The following is a 19,952-nucleotide window of genomic DNA, read 5'->3' on the forward strand; positions in this document are numbered from 1 at the left end:
CGTGCTTTTTTCGGTCTTGGCTCATGTGGGCTCTTCCATTGGGACGTAAATCTGGGTCGCCCTTGACGTCATTCAACAGTTCTTGAGCGATGCTCATGCGATGGTTCTTTTGGTCAAAATTTAGCAATTTCGGAATAAACTTCGCTGACACATGTCTCATGCCCAAAACGTTAGAAAAAATTTCATGGCACGAGCCAAGCGATATACCAACATCCTCAGCAACTTCTCTAATAGTGATTCGACGATTTTTCAGAACAATTTTCTGCACTGCTTGAACGTTTTCATCAGTTGTTGACGTGCTTGGGCGTTCAGAGCGAGGCTCGTCATTGGCATCTTCCCGGCCATCTTGGAAGAGTTTGTACCACTTGTAAACATTTTTTTACTCAGAACAGTTTCACCGTATGCCACCGTCAACATTTCAAGTGTTTCGGAGCACTTTATTTTATTTTTTACACAAAATTTGATGCAAATCCTTTGATCCATATTTTTCGATAGCAAAAAATCGCCGAGCACGCTAAACACTTATAACCTTTACGTCTCTCACAACCAAACAAAAAATGCTATACACTTGAAACTTGGTACAGATGTTCGGGAAGAGTGTACCAACATAACAAAACAAAAAATCGATAATCGAAAGTACGTTGACCGTGAAATTTGAAAAGTCACCTTACTTTTTGAACACACCTCGTATATGCGAATATGAATAAGGTTTCAAGAAAAGTCAGACTATGCCCTAGTTTCTTATGATGCGAAATGTCCCATAAGCAGAGCTAAAGTCTTCCTTGTAGAGGATATAATTCGGCCCAAGTTTCTTATAGCGCGAGATGTTCTATAAGTTGAGCTCGAATTATAGGAAAGGAAAGGTCTTTTTTTACAGTGCCTTTTTCGCGTTCGTCGGATTTTGATATTGTCAAAAATGACTGAAAAACAAGATCAACGAATTTGCATCAAATTTTGCTTTCAACTGAAATTATGCAAAAGGCCTTCGGAAGCGAGTGTATGAGCAAAACAAAAGAGTGATATAAACGGTTAAAGGATGGTCGCACTTCTGTCGATAGTGATTCTCGTTCCGGCCGACCTTCGACGACAAAAACCGCAGATAATATTGAGCGGGTGCGACTTACAATCGAACAAGGTCGTCGTATGACTGTGCGAGAACTAGAAGAAGACCTTGGGATACCAAAAACTATCATTTCAGAAATTTTAACCGAAATTTAGGAATGAAACGCGTGTGTGCGAAATTCATTCCAAAATTGCTCACAGCAGAGCAGAAGAACATTCGCTTAGAAATCGCTCTGGACAATCTGGAAATGGTCAATAATGATGATAATGTTCTTAGAAAAGTTATTACAGGTGATGAATCATGGGTTTATGGTTATGATCCTGAAACAAAACAACAATCTTCACAGTGGAATCATTATGAATCGCCAAGACCAAAAAAGCACGTCAAAGTCGGAGCAACGTTAAGTCAATGTTGATTATTTTTTTCGATTGTGAAGGTGTTGTACATCACGAATATGCACCAATAGGTGAGACAATCAATAAAGAATACTACGTTCAAATTTTGAAACGTTTGCGTGATGCAGTAAGAAGAAAACGGCCGGACTTTTGGGAAAGTGGTGACTGGCTTCTCCATCACGATAATGCCCCAGCTCATTCATCCAATCTTGTGCAGCAATTTTTGAGCAAACACAATATTGCATTGCTTCGACAACCTCGATACAGTCCCGATATAGCCCCTTGTGACTTTTGGCTGTTTCCACAATTAGAAAAACCACTCAAAGGACACCGATTCGATGACAAAACAACGGTTGAAAACAATGCGACGTGTGTACTTAAGGCTATCCCTAAAAGTGAGTTCCAGGACTATTTTGAAAAGTGGAAACATCGATGTAACCGTGTTATTCAATCAAGTGGGGATTACTTTGAAGGATGCCACCCACCGATGATAAAGAATAATGCTAGCACGAAAATATAAAGGTAGGCCCGATACTTTCCGGACAGACCTCGTACATAGATTTTCCCGCTTATTTTCGCAGGAGAGTTCTCTTCGCGAAGTTTTCGAATCTTCGAGAAACATTCGCGAATTTTGAGAAATGAAATTTCTTAATTTACAAGTAAATAAACATCAATACTAAACTTTCAACACATGTAAACATTACAAAATTAGTTATTGGTCGATTTAGTGTAATTTACAATTATCACAAATAGTATCGTCAAAAGTTATTAACTAATAAAGTTAATTAATGCAATATTACAATATTTACAATAGAACAATATTAAATTTTACATAACTTTATCGTTTATTAATTATATTAGTAATCTTGATCTTAGGAGTCGTCCCTATAAATAAACTAAACACTTATTTTATTATAAACGTTTCGCAATTTTATTTATTGCCACCTCAGTACATCTGTTGAATATATATATTATTATAAATAAATGAATTCTTTCAATATTAATATTGTATTATAATATAAACATACGTTTTGTAATGTAGATAAAATTGAATAAATTAAGAGTTCTTCCGCACATACATGGTCTGTTATGAACATTACACTTTTAATTAAATAAATATTAATTTTTCTGTCTAATAATAAATATAAAAATAGAATAACAATCTTTTGTCAGTAAGGTAAAAATATAGTTTGTCAATTGGGTAAAAACACATCATGATCAGCAAATTAAAAGCTAAGTAACTGTTATGTATATAATGACATATCGTACTGTATATGAAATAAAAGAGAAAGACAGCGAGAGACACAACAAGAGAAAAAGTGTACTTGACGAGTGGGGGAAACACTGGAAGGAAAGGGAATTAGTGATGTATTGTAATAACTATGTTTATTTTTCGTACTGAAACTAAGTAGATTTTATGATGTTGAGTATTCTTGAGTATTGATTGTTTAAATATTTTGTGTCTTCCTGTGAATTGATGGTATTATCCGTAATTTTAATATACACCGACTCTGTGATGCATCTCTTTCTGTAATCAGCTTCTAAATGCATGATTTTTGCATTCTCCCAATCAAATTCATGTTCTGGATTATTCACGATATGGGCCGGTATAGGTAAAAGTTTAAATCTAGAGTTTACTGGATCTTCAATAGTTTTTTTCACGGAATATTTATGTTCACTAATTCTATTTTTGAGAGCTCTTTTGCTTTCACCGATGTAATTCGATGGACATTGTTTACACTGAATATTATAAATTGTGCCTGTTTTTTCCCATTTCTTTAATTTATCTTTGCCTAGACCAATAATATTAGATAGCTTGCTTGTCATTTTTGGTACACATACAATGTTACTCTTCTTTAATGATGATTTGCATTTATAGAAAAATTCTTCTTTAAATGGAATTGGAAAGTAAATTGTCGGTTTATCGTTATTGTTTTTATTCCGTGTATTGTTATGACTATATGTATATTTTCTAATGCGATCTCTGATGCACACATCAACAAATTCCTCCGGATAGTCATTGTTATATAACATGTTTCTTATAATAGATATATTATTGTCATGGTGACTTTCATCAGACAACAATATCGATCTATCTATCAAGTTATTAACAATATTCTTTTTTTGTTTTAGTGTGTGATTTGAGTTGTAATTTAAAATACGTCCCGACATAGTTGGTTTTTGGTACCAGTTAGTAATAATCCCATTATTTTTTCTAGTAATTGATAAGTCTAGAAAATTAATAGAACCATTAACCTCTGTCTCATAAGTAAATTTCAAATGTGAATTATAATCATTAAATACTTCGAAAACACGATCAAAGTCAATGTTTCTGATGCACATTAATGTGTCATCCACATATCGGTAATAAAAAATTGGATTAATATTATATTCTTCTTTCAGAAAAACCAAGCATTGTGTCTCCAAATCATCCATGACTAGGTCTGCAAATAATGCTGATAGTGGGTCTCCCATCGTAGTTCCAAATATCTGCTTATAATTTGTATTATTGAAACAAAAATATGCATTGTTGAAAAGAAAATTGATAGTTGTTATGATTTCGTCAAACATCATCAACGATTTTCTATGTAATTTTTGGAACCTCTTGTATATGCTATTAAGAATCAAATATCTAGGTATACTTGTAAATAATGAAACTACGTCGAAAGACACCAATATGTGGTCCGATGGGATGTGAATGTTTTTGATACGTTCTTTCAATTCATAACTATTTTTTATGTGTGATCTAGGCAAGTCTTTAAGGATTCTTTAAGAATCCATAGACTATAAATTTTTCTATAAATGCAAATCATCATTAAAGAAGAGTAACATTGTATGTGTACCAAAAATGACAAGCAAGCTATCTAATATTATTGGTCTAGGCAAAGATAAATTAAAGAAATGGGAAAAAACAGGCACAATTTATAATATTCAGTGTAAACAATGTCCATCGAATTACATCGGTGAAAGCAAAAGAGCTCTCAAAAATAGAATTAGTGAACATAAATATTCCGTGAAAAAAACTATTGAAGATCCAGTAAACTCTAGATTTAAACTTTTACCTATACCGGCCCATATCGTGAATAATCCAGAACATGAATTTGATTGGGAGAATGCAAAAATCATGCATTTAGAAGCTGATTACAGAAAGAGATGCATCGCAGAGTCGGTGTATATTAAAATTACGGATAATACCATCAATTCACAGGAAGACACAAAATATTTAAACAATCAATACTCAAGAATACTCAACATCATAAAATCTACTTAGTTTCAGTACGAAAAATAAACATAGTTATTACAATACATCACTAATTCCCTTTCCTTCCAGTGTTTCCCCCACTCGTCAAGTACACTTTTTCTCTTGTTGTGTCTCTCGCTGTCTTTCTCTTTTATTTCATATACAGTACGATATGTCATTATATACATAACAGTTACTTAGCTTTTAATTTGCTGATCATGATGTGTTTTTACCCAATTGACAAACTATATTTTTACCTAACTGACAAAAGATTGTTATTCTATTTTTATATTTATTATTAGACAGAAAAATTAATATTTATTTAATTAAAAGTGTAATGTTCATAACAGACCATGTATGTGCGGAAGAACTCTTAATTTATTCAATTTTATCTACATTACAAAACGTATGTTTATATTATAATACAATATTAATATTGAAAGAATTCATTTATTTATAATAATATATATATTCAACAGATGTACTGAGGTGGCAATAAATTAGTTTATTTATAGGGACGACTCCTAAGATCAAGATTACTAATATAATTATCAAACATCAGGAGTGGAAAAAATTAACAATTTATCGTTTATTAATTTTAGAAGTAATTTCTAAAAAGAAATATTCAAATTAATAACATTTGAATTATAACAAATTTTTATATTTGTAACGGTTTTTTTTATAATTGTAAAACGCAAATACTAGATTAATTATCTAAGATTTATAAATTACAAAGCTATCGTTATTACGTATAAAATTAACGCTTTCGTTCTATATACAACTTATTGTTTAAATTAATTATTAATTATTTATTTATTAATAACAGTTATTATTAAGCTGTTACTAATGAAACCAATTCTTACTCATGTTCTTTAGATATTCATTTTAAATATGGACTATTTACATTTTTCTAATAATTCATATTTATAGTGTAATAAATAAGTTAACTTTGCATTTTAAAATTCCTTATTATTTAATAATTAAACGCAATTCGTATTACTATATTCTAAATTTACGTACTAAAATCTATATAAAAAATACTTTGTTATATCAAAATTACATCTAATTAACATATTTTTCTCAAATAACAAAAATCATTATATCTATATCTATTACTTTGTGACGACACGCTCCTTATTTGGTTATGAAATTAGACTCTTGTACTAAGACAATCGAATAATCGGTGAGGTGGCGCCGTTTAAGATGCTAATTTGTGTAAACAGATAGATGCGTTTGACGGGTTGCAGTGATTCAGTGAAATAATAAACTAGCTCATAGATAGGACCGTTACACAGTGAATCCAAATTTGGCCTCAGCATTGTTTCATCACGTTAGATTTTTAAGATATCCTAACCCTAAAAGTGTAAAAAAAACTGTTTTTTTTACATATTTGTGGTTACGTGGCATCGTAAATAAACGTTTTCATTAAAAACGATTTAAAGCATCTTAAAGTACAAATCATCCTTTTTTATATACAGTTGAGTTTGCCTAGATATCTTTTTTTTTCACCGAGATATCGCATTTTGAAATTTTTATATTTATGAATTTCTCAAAATTCGAAAATCCATTAACCCTTCGCTGTACGAATTTTTTTGTTCAGTGAATTTACTCAAACATTGTTACTCGGGGGTTTTTGGGATCGCCGAAGTCAATGTACACGCACTCATATACACACGCACACATTTTTTCAAAATTCTAACAGCTTAGATCGAAAGTTCAGACAATTTTACGTTAGAAATATTTATTCCTGATTTTTATTCCTGATAAAAGATCAATTGAAGAGAGTAAAAGAAAATTGTCTACTTAGGACTTAATGGGTTAATGGATTTTCGAATTTTGAGAAATTCATAAATATGAAAATTTCAAAATGCGATATCTTGGCGAAAAAAAAAGATATTTAGGCAAACTTAACGGGATTTTGAAGAGAAACATTTGTATAAGATTTCTGCGATAATATTTATTTATGATGCTACGTAATTTCAAATATGTCAAAGAATAGTCACTGCTTTTTGCACTTGTAGGTTAGGATATCTCAAAAACCTGACGTGATGGAACAATTCTGAGGCCAGATTTCGAATCGGCGCATCAAAATTCTTTGGAAATACCATAGCTGGCTTGTGACACAGAAAATGACCTATTATTTGATACCTGTGTAATTGTTGATGGAAAAACATTAATTAATGTATAATGAAGAATTTGACTTGTTAGTTCAACTGGCTATGAGAAATATTCTCTAGTCTATTTACTGTAATTATTATTGACTAGCCTGAGGAGATCATGATTAAACGATATTAAACTTCTTTTACTATTTCACTTTTCTCTAATTAATAGTTGTAACTACTGAATGTATACATAGTATGGAGGGAATCACACTGATATCAAAAGAATTCCGATGATTATACAATGTAACAATCCAGCTTCACTCTTTAGTGTCGAATAATACCTCCAAATTTTTAAATAATTAAAATCATGAATTTTGAACTGGTTGAGTCTATATGTAATTGATCATAAACGCCAATCATATTTGTTATAATAATTTTAAATCTTTCATAATAATAGTTGCAAATTTTGTGCAAATACAATTTATTGTACTGAAAAGTGCAGAATAGATGCTTGGTTAACCCATCATCAATGGGAATGTTTTGGGAATCAAATAGATATTTGGAATAAAATTGGAATAGCACATTTGACTATCAGAACCTTCTTAACATGTTGCTACACAGAAGATAAAATTATGTTTAATAATATTCAACGCTTGGTTACAAACATAAATGAAATATCAACTCAAGATATGTTTATTTACGGAATAGTACGTAATAAAATTTATTTATATGTAGTGATTAAATGAAAATAATAGATGCAATAATAATTAATAAATGTCTTATACCTTTTAGACGGCATTGATGATGACTTTATATTTACATGATTTTACAAATTTCTTCGAAGTGATGAATATTTATGAAGTTTTATTTGCAAAATTTGATGACTCAAAACTTAACATGCATACATTATTAGAACTTCTCCCCGAAGATTGGTCAAAACACTTAACTTTGGTTTATATAAGTGGAATTATTTTACGGCATATGTTGCAGCTTATATGTAATGGCCATGCTATAACAAAACTACAATTGGCTAATAATGAAAATGGAAATTGTATTACCGAATATCAGTGTAGACTTGCTACAGCTATTTATCCATCAGCAAGTATGATGAACCACTCTTGTGATCCAAATATTATAAATAGGTATTTTACCAATTATCTTTTTCTAAAAGCATTAGTACCTTAAATATTCTTCTTTAATTGTTATACGTTTCAATTCAAATATTTTTTTACAGTTTTAAAGATAAATATCTTATTGTGAAAGCTATAAAAGACATTCCTATTGGTAGTGAAATTTTTAATTGTTACGGTAAAATCCTCTTTAAACTTAAATTTATCGAAAAGTTGTAACTATAAACATAATTCGTTATATTTTAGGACCTCATTACAGGCGAATGTATACAAAAGATAGACAAGTAGCGTTACAAAGTCAATATTGTTTCAAGTGTGAATGTGATGCTTGTACCCTACGTCCATTGAATAACTTTTTGGTAAATAATTAATCTTAATAAATTATTTAATTTATTAAAAAATTTGACAATTTCTTATGCACTTAAATTAAAATATTTCATGATACATATTTTCAGTATAAATTTCAAACACTGAGTTGTGAAGATTGTATGGGACCGCTTGAATTGATTAATAACTCATCTGCACACTGTTTAGACTGTCAAACAACAATTTATCTAAAGACAAACCTTATATATGAATTGGAAGAATCAAAAAATTTACATAATAAAGCAAAAATTGACTTAGAGGAAAGACAATTTGAACAAGCTTTGGAGAAAGCAAAGCGATGTCTTGATATTAGAAAAAAGTTTTTAAACCAATCACATGAAGCTGTTGCATCAACATATGATTTAATTGGAAAAATATTAGCTTTAATGGGTGAGTTTTTTTAACTATCTGTAAAATGAGGAATGTATATATGTGTGTATCCATATGCACACATATATACATTTATATATGTGTATATGGAGAATATAACTATATATAGCCAACTCATTCTTAATTACGATGCTGGAAATGCGAAACGATTGTTGTAACATCACAACGCTGCTGCTTAGCCGAAATAGCTTCCATGTTAGAGAAGGGAAAAAATGGAGGTGAAGTGACTTTACAAAACCGGTTACTAGACCCGAGCGATACCATCGCATTTACTTTAAGTGACCTACTGAGTTAACAATGAAATATGATAATTAATATAATAAATTAGTTAATTAATATAGTGTAACAGGGGTGGGGATATGTCGTGCAAACAGGGAATATCAGAGTGCAAAATTCCTCGATGCAGAGCTAACCGCCGCCCTGTTAAGTACGTATATGTGTACATGTATTCACATTTATGATTATCACTTCGTTTCAACTTCCCGTATCTCCTTAAGTTGAACTCACCTTAAGTCACCTAACTGGTGATTCTTGTCTCTCGTATTGTGTGAAGAGGCTATTATTTACCTCCCACAATCCGTTAGACAAAATTGGTTCAAATATTTCTGGGAAATGGGTTTACTGTTGAAAAGAGAACGAAATAACGTAAAACGGCGAATTAATCTAAATACTTTTATTTAAATTAAGCTACACAGTCTTTATGCGGGCTGAAAGACTTACGCTCACGTATAGGCTTACAATGTTTTCCGGGGTTAGAGAGAGAGAGAGAGAGAGAGAGAGAGAGAGAGAGAAAGAGAAAGTAAACTATTACACGGACTAACGCTTGGCGCGACTATGTAAAAGGTTATTAGAAACATGCAGTAAATTATCGCGCGGTACTTTTTACGACTGACGCGGCTAATGATAGGTGCACTTAACCTGTGTTGCGATTACAGTGATCAGCTGTAACCGAGCGTGCAGATTTAAATTACTGGGTACTCCTGGCCTTTCTTGATGTTGCTGCTGCAGTTGTCATCACGATCAGGTCGCCCAGTGCGGTTGCCGCCGCTAAACAGTACGTTTCATTCTGCAGGATACCTTCTCTACCTTATTACCGGTGATGCCTTCGCTGTCAGCACCTTTATGCAGCTCACCTTTCTGGTTTTAACCGGTACTTTCACTCACAGCAAAGAAATCGTTTTCTGGCGCACGGCTGCACCAGCTGATGGTTCAGATCATACTATTCACGCGCTTATTCTATTTAAAACCCTCGCGCGCGCCCTCTCTCTCCTAATCGTTAGTTTTCGCACCTCGAGTGCCGCCGAATTGCGAACGAATCGATATTTATAATCGATAACCTTTGCAATAATTAATTAACTAAGTAATATAACTAATTCATATTTGGGACTAAACTAACGAATAATGTGATAGTATTAAAAGTTGATTAAATTAATAATCATTAAAAAATTATTATTTTACTTACTAACGGAAATCGTATTATTCGATCTAAAATTTTATCATGCTGATAACGCGCTAGGGATGCGAAAAATTAACTGAAGCTAACTGAATGCATTGATAAGATGACGTATCGTAAGGAACTTACACTGATAGAATAGGACGTTAGAATTGCTAAGCGAAATAAAGGAATGGAAGCAATACTCGTGCAATGACTTTAATAGTTTATACTGCAGCAGCGTACTAGAAACGATCGTGGTTATAAAATTGACCTAAATTCATCACAACTTTGAAAAATAATACTTTTGAATGCCTTATTCGAGTCTCATCACTGTGTTAATGTCTATTTGGGAACCGTTTTTGATACGATCTTGCTGTTGCACGATAGTTATGATGACATTCACTGAGCACCAAAAGAATATCAACTATTTTATTAAGAGTATATTCTGATATTTTTTAGATAAATTTACTTAACCATTAATATCACGTGTAGGCAATAGATGTTACAATAAGATGTGTAAAACAGACTTTGAAATAGATCACTATATCATATCATTTGTTGTAAAAAGAAGAGCAAGAAAATAATCGAAATATAAAATATGTTATTAATTTTGTAATTTATCGGTGCTTCAAAAATGATTTTTTGAAAGATTTGCCAATATCTGAAATGAATAACCAATTGAAATTAACGCTTTAGAAAGAAAAATTATTACATAAATATTTTAAATAAAACTTGTTCTATTAGTAACTTTATTATTAGTTTCATTCCCACGAGTATTTAACCATTAATGATTATTAAAACTTAGTTTTTCCACACAAATTAGCCGTACGACATTTGTTATAACCTCGAAAAATTACTTTGAGAGTAAGTTCAAGATTATCAACACATGTCTTTCTAGGTCAAGATAATTTTTTCTAAAAGTTTTTTCATCATTATTCAGGCGATGTGATCGTATCATCCCAACATATTCCGAATTTCAAAACTAATCATAAAATTGAATCGTTGAATCCGGGTCATTATCCATTTTCCCTTGCGTGGGATTAATTTTGTGAAAAGATTGCCCTTCGCGTAGTCTTTGAGGAATAAACGGACCACACACATAATACGTCATTTTAATGTAGAATTTCCCGCTCTTTCTGAATCTGTATCCTAAAATAGCGATTTCTACTTAAAAAACAGAAGTGACCTTAACATACCCTTCAAGGTCAACAGGGAAGGTCATAGGAACATATTCAAAGTTACATAAACTTGGTCTTAAACATTTTTCGCGTAACCTTCCACTTTCCCGAGTATTCAGATGGAAAGAATAAAAAAATTAAACTGATCTCTAGATGACCTTGAGAGTCGACTATGTTATCTTATTTGAACGTAGAATTTTCTGCTCCACCAAAATCCAAAGTAAAAACTAGGGGTCTCCATTTAAAAAACAGAGTTGACCTTGAAATGTCTTTGAACATGACCTGCAAGGTTAAAGGCAAGGTTATCAAAATATGTCGCTTTCAAAGCCAGACAACTTCTGTTTGTAAAATTTTTGAGAAAGTTCACCTGGCCGAAGTAATCTGGGTGCATCTTTTACAATGGTTCACTCTGTATTTTATCTGCTATTTGTTTTAATTGCATTTAAATTTTTCGTCTATTGATTTTTCATTATACATACACAGTTAGTGGTTTTCATTTATCTATTTTATTGATTATAATTTATTGATTTTAATTACAAAGAAAAAATGTATCCGACATCGGAAGTCTATGAGGATACAAATTTTCAATACAGAACACTACTAGATGTTAGGACCTATATATGTTCACAAGACAAATGTAACTTATATTACAATAGATCCCACAATAGATTAACAAACTTTAATTATCATAAAATACAATGTACATCCACTGAAAACTTCAGCACAATCATTAAAATGGCAAATGAATTCCAAGATTACTATAAACAACATTCAGACTCACATAAACAGAAAAAAGACGACTTTAATACGACCTTTCACAAGGGCTTTATACCAATAAAATTTGTAAAAGCTTTTCATTTAAAATCTGAATCTACAATAGCAAAAGACAAAATAAAATACAAACCAATTGAAACTGTTTTTGACATAATAGACAAAATAACTAAAGATAATAGTAATAAAATAATTTCAAATAAACCAGCATCAGCCCCTAGTAATCAAAATCAACAACTAAATTGCTATAGGACTTACGGGGATATCAATTACATAGGAAATAATAAAACCCTACTCTATTTTGATAGAGGTTTACAAGGTAAGCAAACTTTTGTAAACTCTGTTTACTCACTCGAACTTGAACCGAAACACATAGAACTCATAGTATTTGAAGATATCGTATTCACCTCAACCTGCCAATGCATCTCTTTAAAGCAACATCAGAAAATTTTCTCCTACTACAGAACAGCATGTGCACTTTCCCAACAAGATTCAACTACAGTGAAAAAATAAAACATATTATGGCCCGCAATGCCATAATAGAAGATTATAACACAACTAGATCAAGACTTATTAGATTCTGGTGAAAAAGAATACTAAAAAAGTATAATCATTTAATAAAAAATGTATCTAAACTACCATATTAGTTTTAAGTTAGTAATAAGTGCATCCATACTGGCGAACAGGAAATTTTCCTCTCCTGGATTGCAAATTTTGTAAGAAATTTTATAATGTATATATACGATATTTCTATGTAATTATGTATATGTACTCTGGATAAAAATAATAATAATTTTTCTGCTTTTTTTTGTTATTTTTGATACTTATATTTCTGAATCTTTTTAGTATTTGTAGACTATTATGTCTAGTTCTCTTATCTTTATTCTCATATATTTGTGAAAGTTCCTCATAGTGGTATAATAGTTACTCCAAAAAAAATGTTTGATAAATGTTAGCGGATATTTATCTGTTACAAAATGATTTTTATAAACTATTTTGAATAATCTGGTCTATAGTGTTTGGATTTTTTTAATTCTTCCGGAATATGCTCCTCTTTATGCCATAGGAGATTATACTATGGAACATAAATGCAAAATAAAAGATTCGAGATATTTCTGTACTTATAATTCTAAACAATCTGTAGAATAGAAAAATTACATAATTTGTTTTCTTGTAAAGATTTTGTAGTTTGTAACGGTAGATTTCGGCCGTGCCCGTCTGGGTTGCTCGCGACCGTCCGCACAAATTATTTATTCGAGGATTCGGGAAGCAAAAGACATTCCCACGACTGAATAACGCGTCGAGCATAAACACATTAAACGCATAGATTCGAAATCGGGATGAGGAATGATACAGCGGCGAATAAACACAACAGCGGATTAAAGGACTAATCCTTTAATCGTCAATAATAGGTTACAAGACGGCGATCTCGCGCTTATGTACTTCAAGCGACACAATAATAAACACGAACGCGAAGGTGACTCGATGGCTGGTCAGCCTGCTGATTCCCTTGTTAGAGCTAAATATTACAATAAATGCCCGACAAACACTTTCCGCCGATAAACGATCAACGGGTAGCCAGCATGTCTGCCGTGCTACCATCCATAAGCTGGCGCTCAAACATGCAAGAGAGAGAGAAACAAGAGAAAAACACGGCACCGACCTCGACCTTCAGCCTCTCTGACGGCTAGAACGCTCCTCAATGTGACATCACTGGTGTGTTTCCCGCTGACCGTCTCGCTGATGCTTGTTGTCGCTATTTGTCTTCTCGCTCGTCTTCTCGCTTGCTTCAAAATATTGCTGCCTCAATCCCTATCTCACTCGTTGATGGTTGCTGCTGTTGTCTCCGCCGCCTCTCTTTTGCTCGGTACCGCAGCACGTCCGGACTGCTCGCGCGCACACCCGCGCACCTCGCTGGTTACCCACACGCACCGGTGCCGGGTATCCTTCGGGACACAGCTGGGCGCGACCTAGCCTCACGCTCTATTACTCGTCCGCGCACCGGGCGTGTCTCCGAAAACGAATAAAACGTCGGCGAGGTCGCGGGGCCAACTTGGAAAACCATAACCTTTCGGTTTTATCCACGCGCGCGACTTCCTCTGCTCATAGCTTAGCAGAGACTCTCCGAATTTTCCGCGGCGATCCGCAATTCTAGCGCGCTCTCTCTCTCTTTCTCTCTCTTTCTTTTCTTTCTTCCTCTTCTTCTGCACCATCTGTATTGCTCCAGTCGTCAGCTCAGCCCGTGTTCAGCACCTCGTAAACAGAAGATTCAAGCATGAGTGTGTGTATCAAATGCACACACTCTCAGCTTGGCGCGGCGCACGGACATTTGCGAGAGTCAAACGGACGAAATCGGCCTAGTCGAGATTCTCCGTTACAAGTTGTATATTCTTTTTCATCCTGCTATCGAATTGAACTCCTAAATATTTAGTGTTGTTCACTCAGTGTACATTTTATCAATAAGTGATAAGTTGTTTAGTGATAGCCAATCTTCAATTGTTGTTAGTTGATTATTCATATCAGTTTCTACAGCTTTTAAATTTTTACCAATTGAAATGATAGCAGTATCATCAGCAGAAAATATAAGTGGTCCTTCAGGCATTGTTATTAGTATATCAATTATATAGATAATGAAAAATAATGATCCTAATATAGTACCTTATGGAATTCCCATGTTTATAATTAAAGTTTTACTATGAATATTAATTAATTTCACTGATTGTTTTCTATTGTGTAAGTAACTTTCAGTGACATTCAGTACTTGTCCTCTTATACCGTATTTGTATAACTTTTGATGCGAAATTTTCTGATCTACTGTATTAAAAGTTTTTGCACATTAAAAAACGGTAATCACTTTGAAGTTACCTAAGTCAAGTTGTTTGTATATGGCGCTTATTATGTAATATAATTTAGCAATCGTGTATTTGTTTTTTCTAAATCCACATTGTTTATTTGATAATATCTTAAAATCGTCTATAAAAAGTCACGTTTCACGGATGTTTCCTTTGCTTTGTTTATAACTCGATTAAATGTTTTAAGATATTTATTATATTTTTCTTTATTAACGATCTTATTAGAATCAATTTTTCTGATGTTGAAGAGTTTTTCCTTTGTTTTACGTGATATTATTGCTTTAATGATCCATCTTTTTCTCGGTTCCATATTATTTCTATTATTTTTGTTCTTTTGTACTTTTTGTATACAATGTTGAATTTAATAAATTAATTTATTTGTTGTTTGATTAGGATCTTGTAAAGTTATTATTTCATTGCAATTCATAGTATTCGCATTATTTTCTAGCTTATGGTATTTTATTATTTTATTGATTATAGGTTGTGTAACGAGGCGAATATTTGAGCGAAGGAATATCGCAGCGTACGTGATCGGGAGTATGTGCTTGCGCCCGAAAGGCGCCGCGTTCGCGTGCAAGGTCATACACGGGAAAGACACTGGATCCTTTGGTCTGCTGCTCAGCCGGCTTCGCATCTCAGCGATGCTGTTGGATGCAGCTATTACCCCGTTAACTGCTTTCTCGATGTGAGATACCGAGGAGGAGGTAATTTTCGAGTGTTAGAAGGGGAAAGATCGTGATAACTCACGTGACTGCGACTGATACATTCGATGCTCGCGAGTTCGTTCGGCGAGAAAATTTGGGAAATTGACCGGCAAAAAATGACTAACTGGTGTCTCGCTTTGAGCACCTCGGCTTTATTGAATTATTAGATGTAAGGTACAGGTCGTTCATTGGGCGGCCGCTACAAATGATTTAACAATAGTGATGATGCCAGGCCAGACGCACGTAATTAAGAAGACGCTGGTCGTGCGATAGAGAGAATATACGCAAAGCTAAATAACATTGCGTGACCGCTTTCGCTCGTAAACAATACAAGTCGGACGCTACCTTAGCTTTGCCACTGGCCAATCGACGAAGTTACCGCCTCACTTTCGCTGCTGCCGCCGATGATGACACGCTGGTACAAAGGCTCCATCCTCTGCATGATACTAAATCTCGTACTCGCCGAGCTCGGGGTTCTGCTCTGATATCTGAAGGCGGGTCGCGGCCTCGCCAACAAATCGTTGCTCAAAGCTAGATGCGCGAAATCGCTCGAAAAACTCGCCACAACGTTTCACGGGAGGCTTCTCACAGTTCATCACGCGCGGATGTCTCATTAGATATAGCCTCTCTTACCCGCTTTATCAATCACTACACCAAAATCATAGAAACATTTTGTTTGTTTCAAGATTAGATCTTTTTAAGACAGGAAAATACTGTCCGTACACGTGCGTGATGTCCCTCTCTCTCTTTATCACGCTTTCTTAATCACCTCGCAACCGACGCCAAGGAACACTCATCACAGTTGGTTATTCTTTTTTTGTACTCTTTAATGTCATTATTAAAGAATAATGTTCATTGTTAGGTATATTCCACAAATATATTTTGTAATTTGTACGTATTTTCAAATTTGATTTAGAAATTGTCAATGTAGGTATCATTATTATTGTCTTGTATGGATGGTCTGGTTATGTCGTTGAATCCGGGTCAATATCTATTTTTCAATAATATCTTATGACAAGGTTTTTGTTCGGAAACGTCAACTTCCGTAAACTAACTATCATATAAAAAAGATTAGAGAAGGGAGAGGAATAGATGATAACATGTTGCGAGCTACGCGCAACAAAACTAAAGGATATAACTTATATTAAATAAAAAGGAAGTGCATTATTATTCTACTATTAAAACTGTTGAATTTTCAGATCAAGTATTCATAGAAAGCTTAGAAAATGAAGAGCCAGGATATAGTTTTACCACAGGTTTGGATGCTCTAAATGTGGATGAACATTCAACAAATCAGGTTAATGATTAATGAGAATTATAAGAAACGAAGAATATCCGAAATGTTACACATTGACTTACATAAAAACACGTTAAATGGAAAAAAGGATATACAATATCTTACAAGGGAACCACCCCAACCCGACCTCACCGATTTGAATGATTTTGGGATATGTTGTAGTACTTAAAAAAAAATTAGATTAGTTTACTTTTTGTTGGTACTTTACTTTGCTGTACACTTTATCTTATTTACAATTTTGTCTTATCAATGGCTCGAAGAAGATAAGTTATATCAAATCTACGCCCCTTACGATAATAAGACATCCGATACATATTTCATTATTCATAGTAGTTGAAGAAAAGTCAAGTATTTAAAAAGTTAAAGTTTTTTATAGTGCTAGATTTATAAATAAACTTATTTCTATATTTACATACAAATTTCCCGAACACGAAAATATAGTACATAACAAGAAGAAAAGTTTTTGTCTGCTACGAGTACGTAAGTATTTATGTCACTTATCATATATAATTTTATTCAAATATTTTGATTTGTAAACATGTGAAATATAACAGTTAAAATCGTATGATCGAATTCTATCTATAGACTAGGTTTTCTTTTGTCTTTTGTAAAATTATTCAACTGCAAAATAGAGTATTTATTTTTTAATTTTGTTTTAGATTAAAACATGAAGATCAATCCTTTGAACGTAGTCAATTTATTATTAGCATATTTTCAAAGTTCACAAATACCAGATAGCGAGATTAATTTCAAAGAAATTAAATTGTCAGAAAAGTTGAAAGAAATATTATGTAACGGTCCTATCTATGAGCTATTTATTAGATTACTGAATTGCCGCAACCCGTCAAACGCATACATCTGTTTACTCAAATCAGTACATTAAACGGCTCCACCTCACCTATTATTCGATTGTCTTAGTACAAGAGTCTAATTTCATAACCATATAAGAAGCGTGACGTCACAGATTGATAGATATAGATATAATGATTTTTGTTATTTGAATAAAATATGTTTATTAGACGTAATTTTGATATAACAAAGCATTTCTTATATAGATTTTGGTACATAGATTTAGAATATAATAATACGAATTGCGTTTAATTATTAAATAATAAGGAATTTTAATATGCAAAGTTAATTAGTTTAATACACTATAAATATGAATAATTAGAAAAATGTAAATAGTCCTTATTCAAAATGAATATCTAAAGAACACGAGTAAGAATTGATTTCATTAATAACAGCTTAATAATAACTGTTATTAATAAATAAATAATTAATAATTTATTTAAATAATAAGTTGTATATAGAACGAAAGCGCTAATTTTATACGTAATAATGGTAGCTATGTAATTTATAAATCTTAGATAATTAATCTAGTAATTACGTTATAAGATTATAGAAAAAACCGTTACAAATATAAAAATTTGTTATAATTTACATGTTATTAACTAATTTGAATATTTCTTTTTAGAAATTACTTCTAAAATTAATAAACGATAAAGTTATGTAAAAATTTAATATTGTTCTATTGTAAATATTGTAATATTGCATTAATTAACTTTATTAGTTAATAACATTTGACGATACTATTTATGATAATTGTAAATTGCACTAAATCGACCAATAACTAATATTGTAAAGTTTATATGTGTTGAAAGTTTAGTATTGATGTTTATTTACTTGTAAATTAAGAAAATTCATTTCTAAAAATTCGCGAATGTTTCTCGAAGATTCGAAAACTTGTGGACGAGAACTCTCCTGCGAAAATAGGCGGGAAAATCTGTGTATAAATACGACCATTATTGCACAGGCTGGTATTCACTTCTAGCCTTGCAAAGTGAGCGCATGAGATTGAATAAACTTGGCTAATACCTAAGTTCTTTCTCTCATTGTGATTAACTGAGCAAGACCTTTCCTTTCCTATAATTCAAGCTCATTTTATAGAGCATCTCGCGCTATAAGAAACTTGGGCCGAATTATATCCTCTACAAGGAAGATTTTAGCTCTACTTATGGGACAATTCGCACCATAAGAAACTAGGGCATAGTCTGACTTTCCTTGAAATCCTATACATATTCGCATATATTTGATTTATCAATTTATTTTATTGACAAGTAGAGTAGATTTATTAGAAACGAATTCTTACTCATTAACGCAACTAGATACGGGAGTACTAATTATTATTTATAAGTGATATAAACATCATAATTAATAGATGCCGTGTATGAGTTCAATGATATTGATATGATTGCTGAAGAGACGTTAGATTTTCATGAACATTATAAAGATACTGATGCTAAAATAATCGAAGATGAAATTCAACATCACTCTCCTGATCCTGATTTTGCACCAACAAATCAGTGCACAAATGATGATGAAGAAATTACATTTAATTATAAACAAAGAGCCGTAGAATTTTGGAGGAGCAGAAAAAACAAAAACTTAAAACTAGATACTGTACAACATAGAGTCAAAAAAGTTTCATCTATAAGTCAACTTAAACGTTGGGCGAAAACAATTAATAAAAATGGAACTTACCGAGAAAAAATTGCGTCAATTTGCCAATACACGTTTGATAATTTAAAAGCCGCTATTGCAGCTGATACGATACTGCATTTTCGAGATATACGGAAATGGGAATTGCAAGCTCAAAAAATTGTTGGCCATGAAGATATAAGATTTAAGGCTTCTCAAAATTGGTTACTAAAATTTAAAAAAGCTCATAGAATAGTATCTAGAAAAATAAATAAATTTATCACCAAAAAACATTAGAAAGTAAAAAAGAACTACAAACGAATGCTGATGCTTTTGTAACTGATGTTAAATCATGTATACCAGAAATCGGCATTGCAAACTTTTATAATTCAGATCAGAGTGGTTTCCAATTAGAAATACACTCGGGAAGAACATTAGCAGTTGAAGGAGAAAAGCAGGATCAATGTCTGGTACAGTCGGTTTCATCGACAACGCACAGTTATACAATTCAGCCAACTATATCAGCAACCGGGAAACTTTTATCACTACT

At 32.5% G+C, this 19,952-nt stretch overlaps 1 protein-coding gene across 10 annotated transcripts in view; it reads left to right on the forward strand.

Moving 5' to 3' along the window:
* Positions 1 to 19,952, forward strand: part of LOC131671445 (SET and MYND domain-containing protein 4-like) — a 352,834-nt gene that overhangs the window by 183,029 nt on the left and 149,853 nt on the right. For 9 of the 10 annotated variants that reach the window (XM_058947901.1, XM_058947855.1, XM_058947920.1 and 6 more), the window contains 5 exons: positions 7,259 to 7,508; positions 7,594 to 7,943; positions 8,036 to 8,109; positions 8,178 to 8,290; positions 8,387 to 8,687. In XM_058947901.1, the coding sequence (XP_058803884.1) occupies positions 7,259 to 7,508; positions 7,594 to 7,943; positions 8,036 to 8,109; positions 8,178 to 8,290; positions 8,387 to 8,687 (1,088 nt within the window). The remainder of the gene's footprint in view (positions 1 to 7,258; positions 7,509 to 7,593; positions 7,944 to 8,035; positions 8,110 to 8,177; positions 8,291 to 8,386; positions 8,688 to 19,952) is intronic. The other variant, XM_058947910.1, reaches the window with a different exon arrangement.

This window comes from Phymastichus coffea, unplaced genomic scaffold, assembly GCF_024137745.1.
Source record: "Phymastichus coffea isolate CEN01 unplaced genomic scaffold, Cenicafe_Pcof_1.1 PCOF00009, whole genome shotgun sequence".
In the NCBI taxonomy this organism is placed as follows: Eukaryota; Metazoa; Arthropoda; class Insecta; order Hymenoptera; family Eulophidae; genus Phymastichus; species Phymastichus coffea.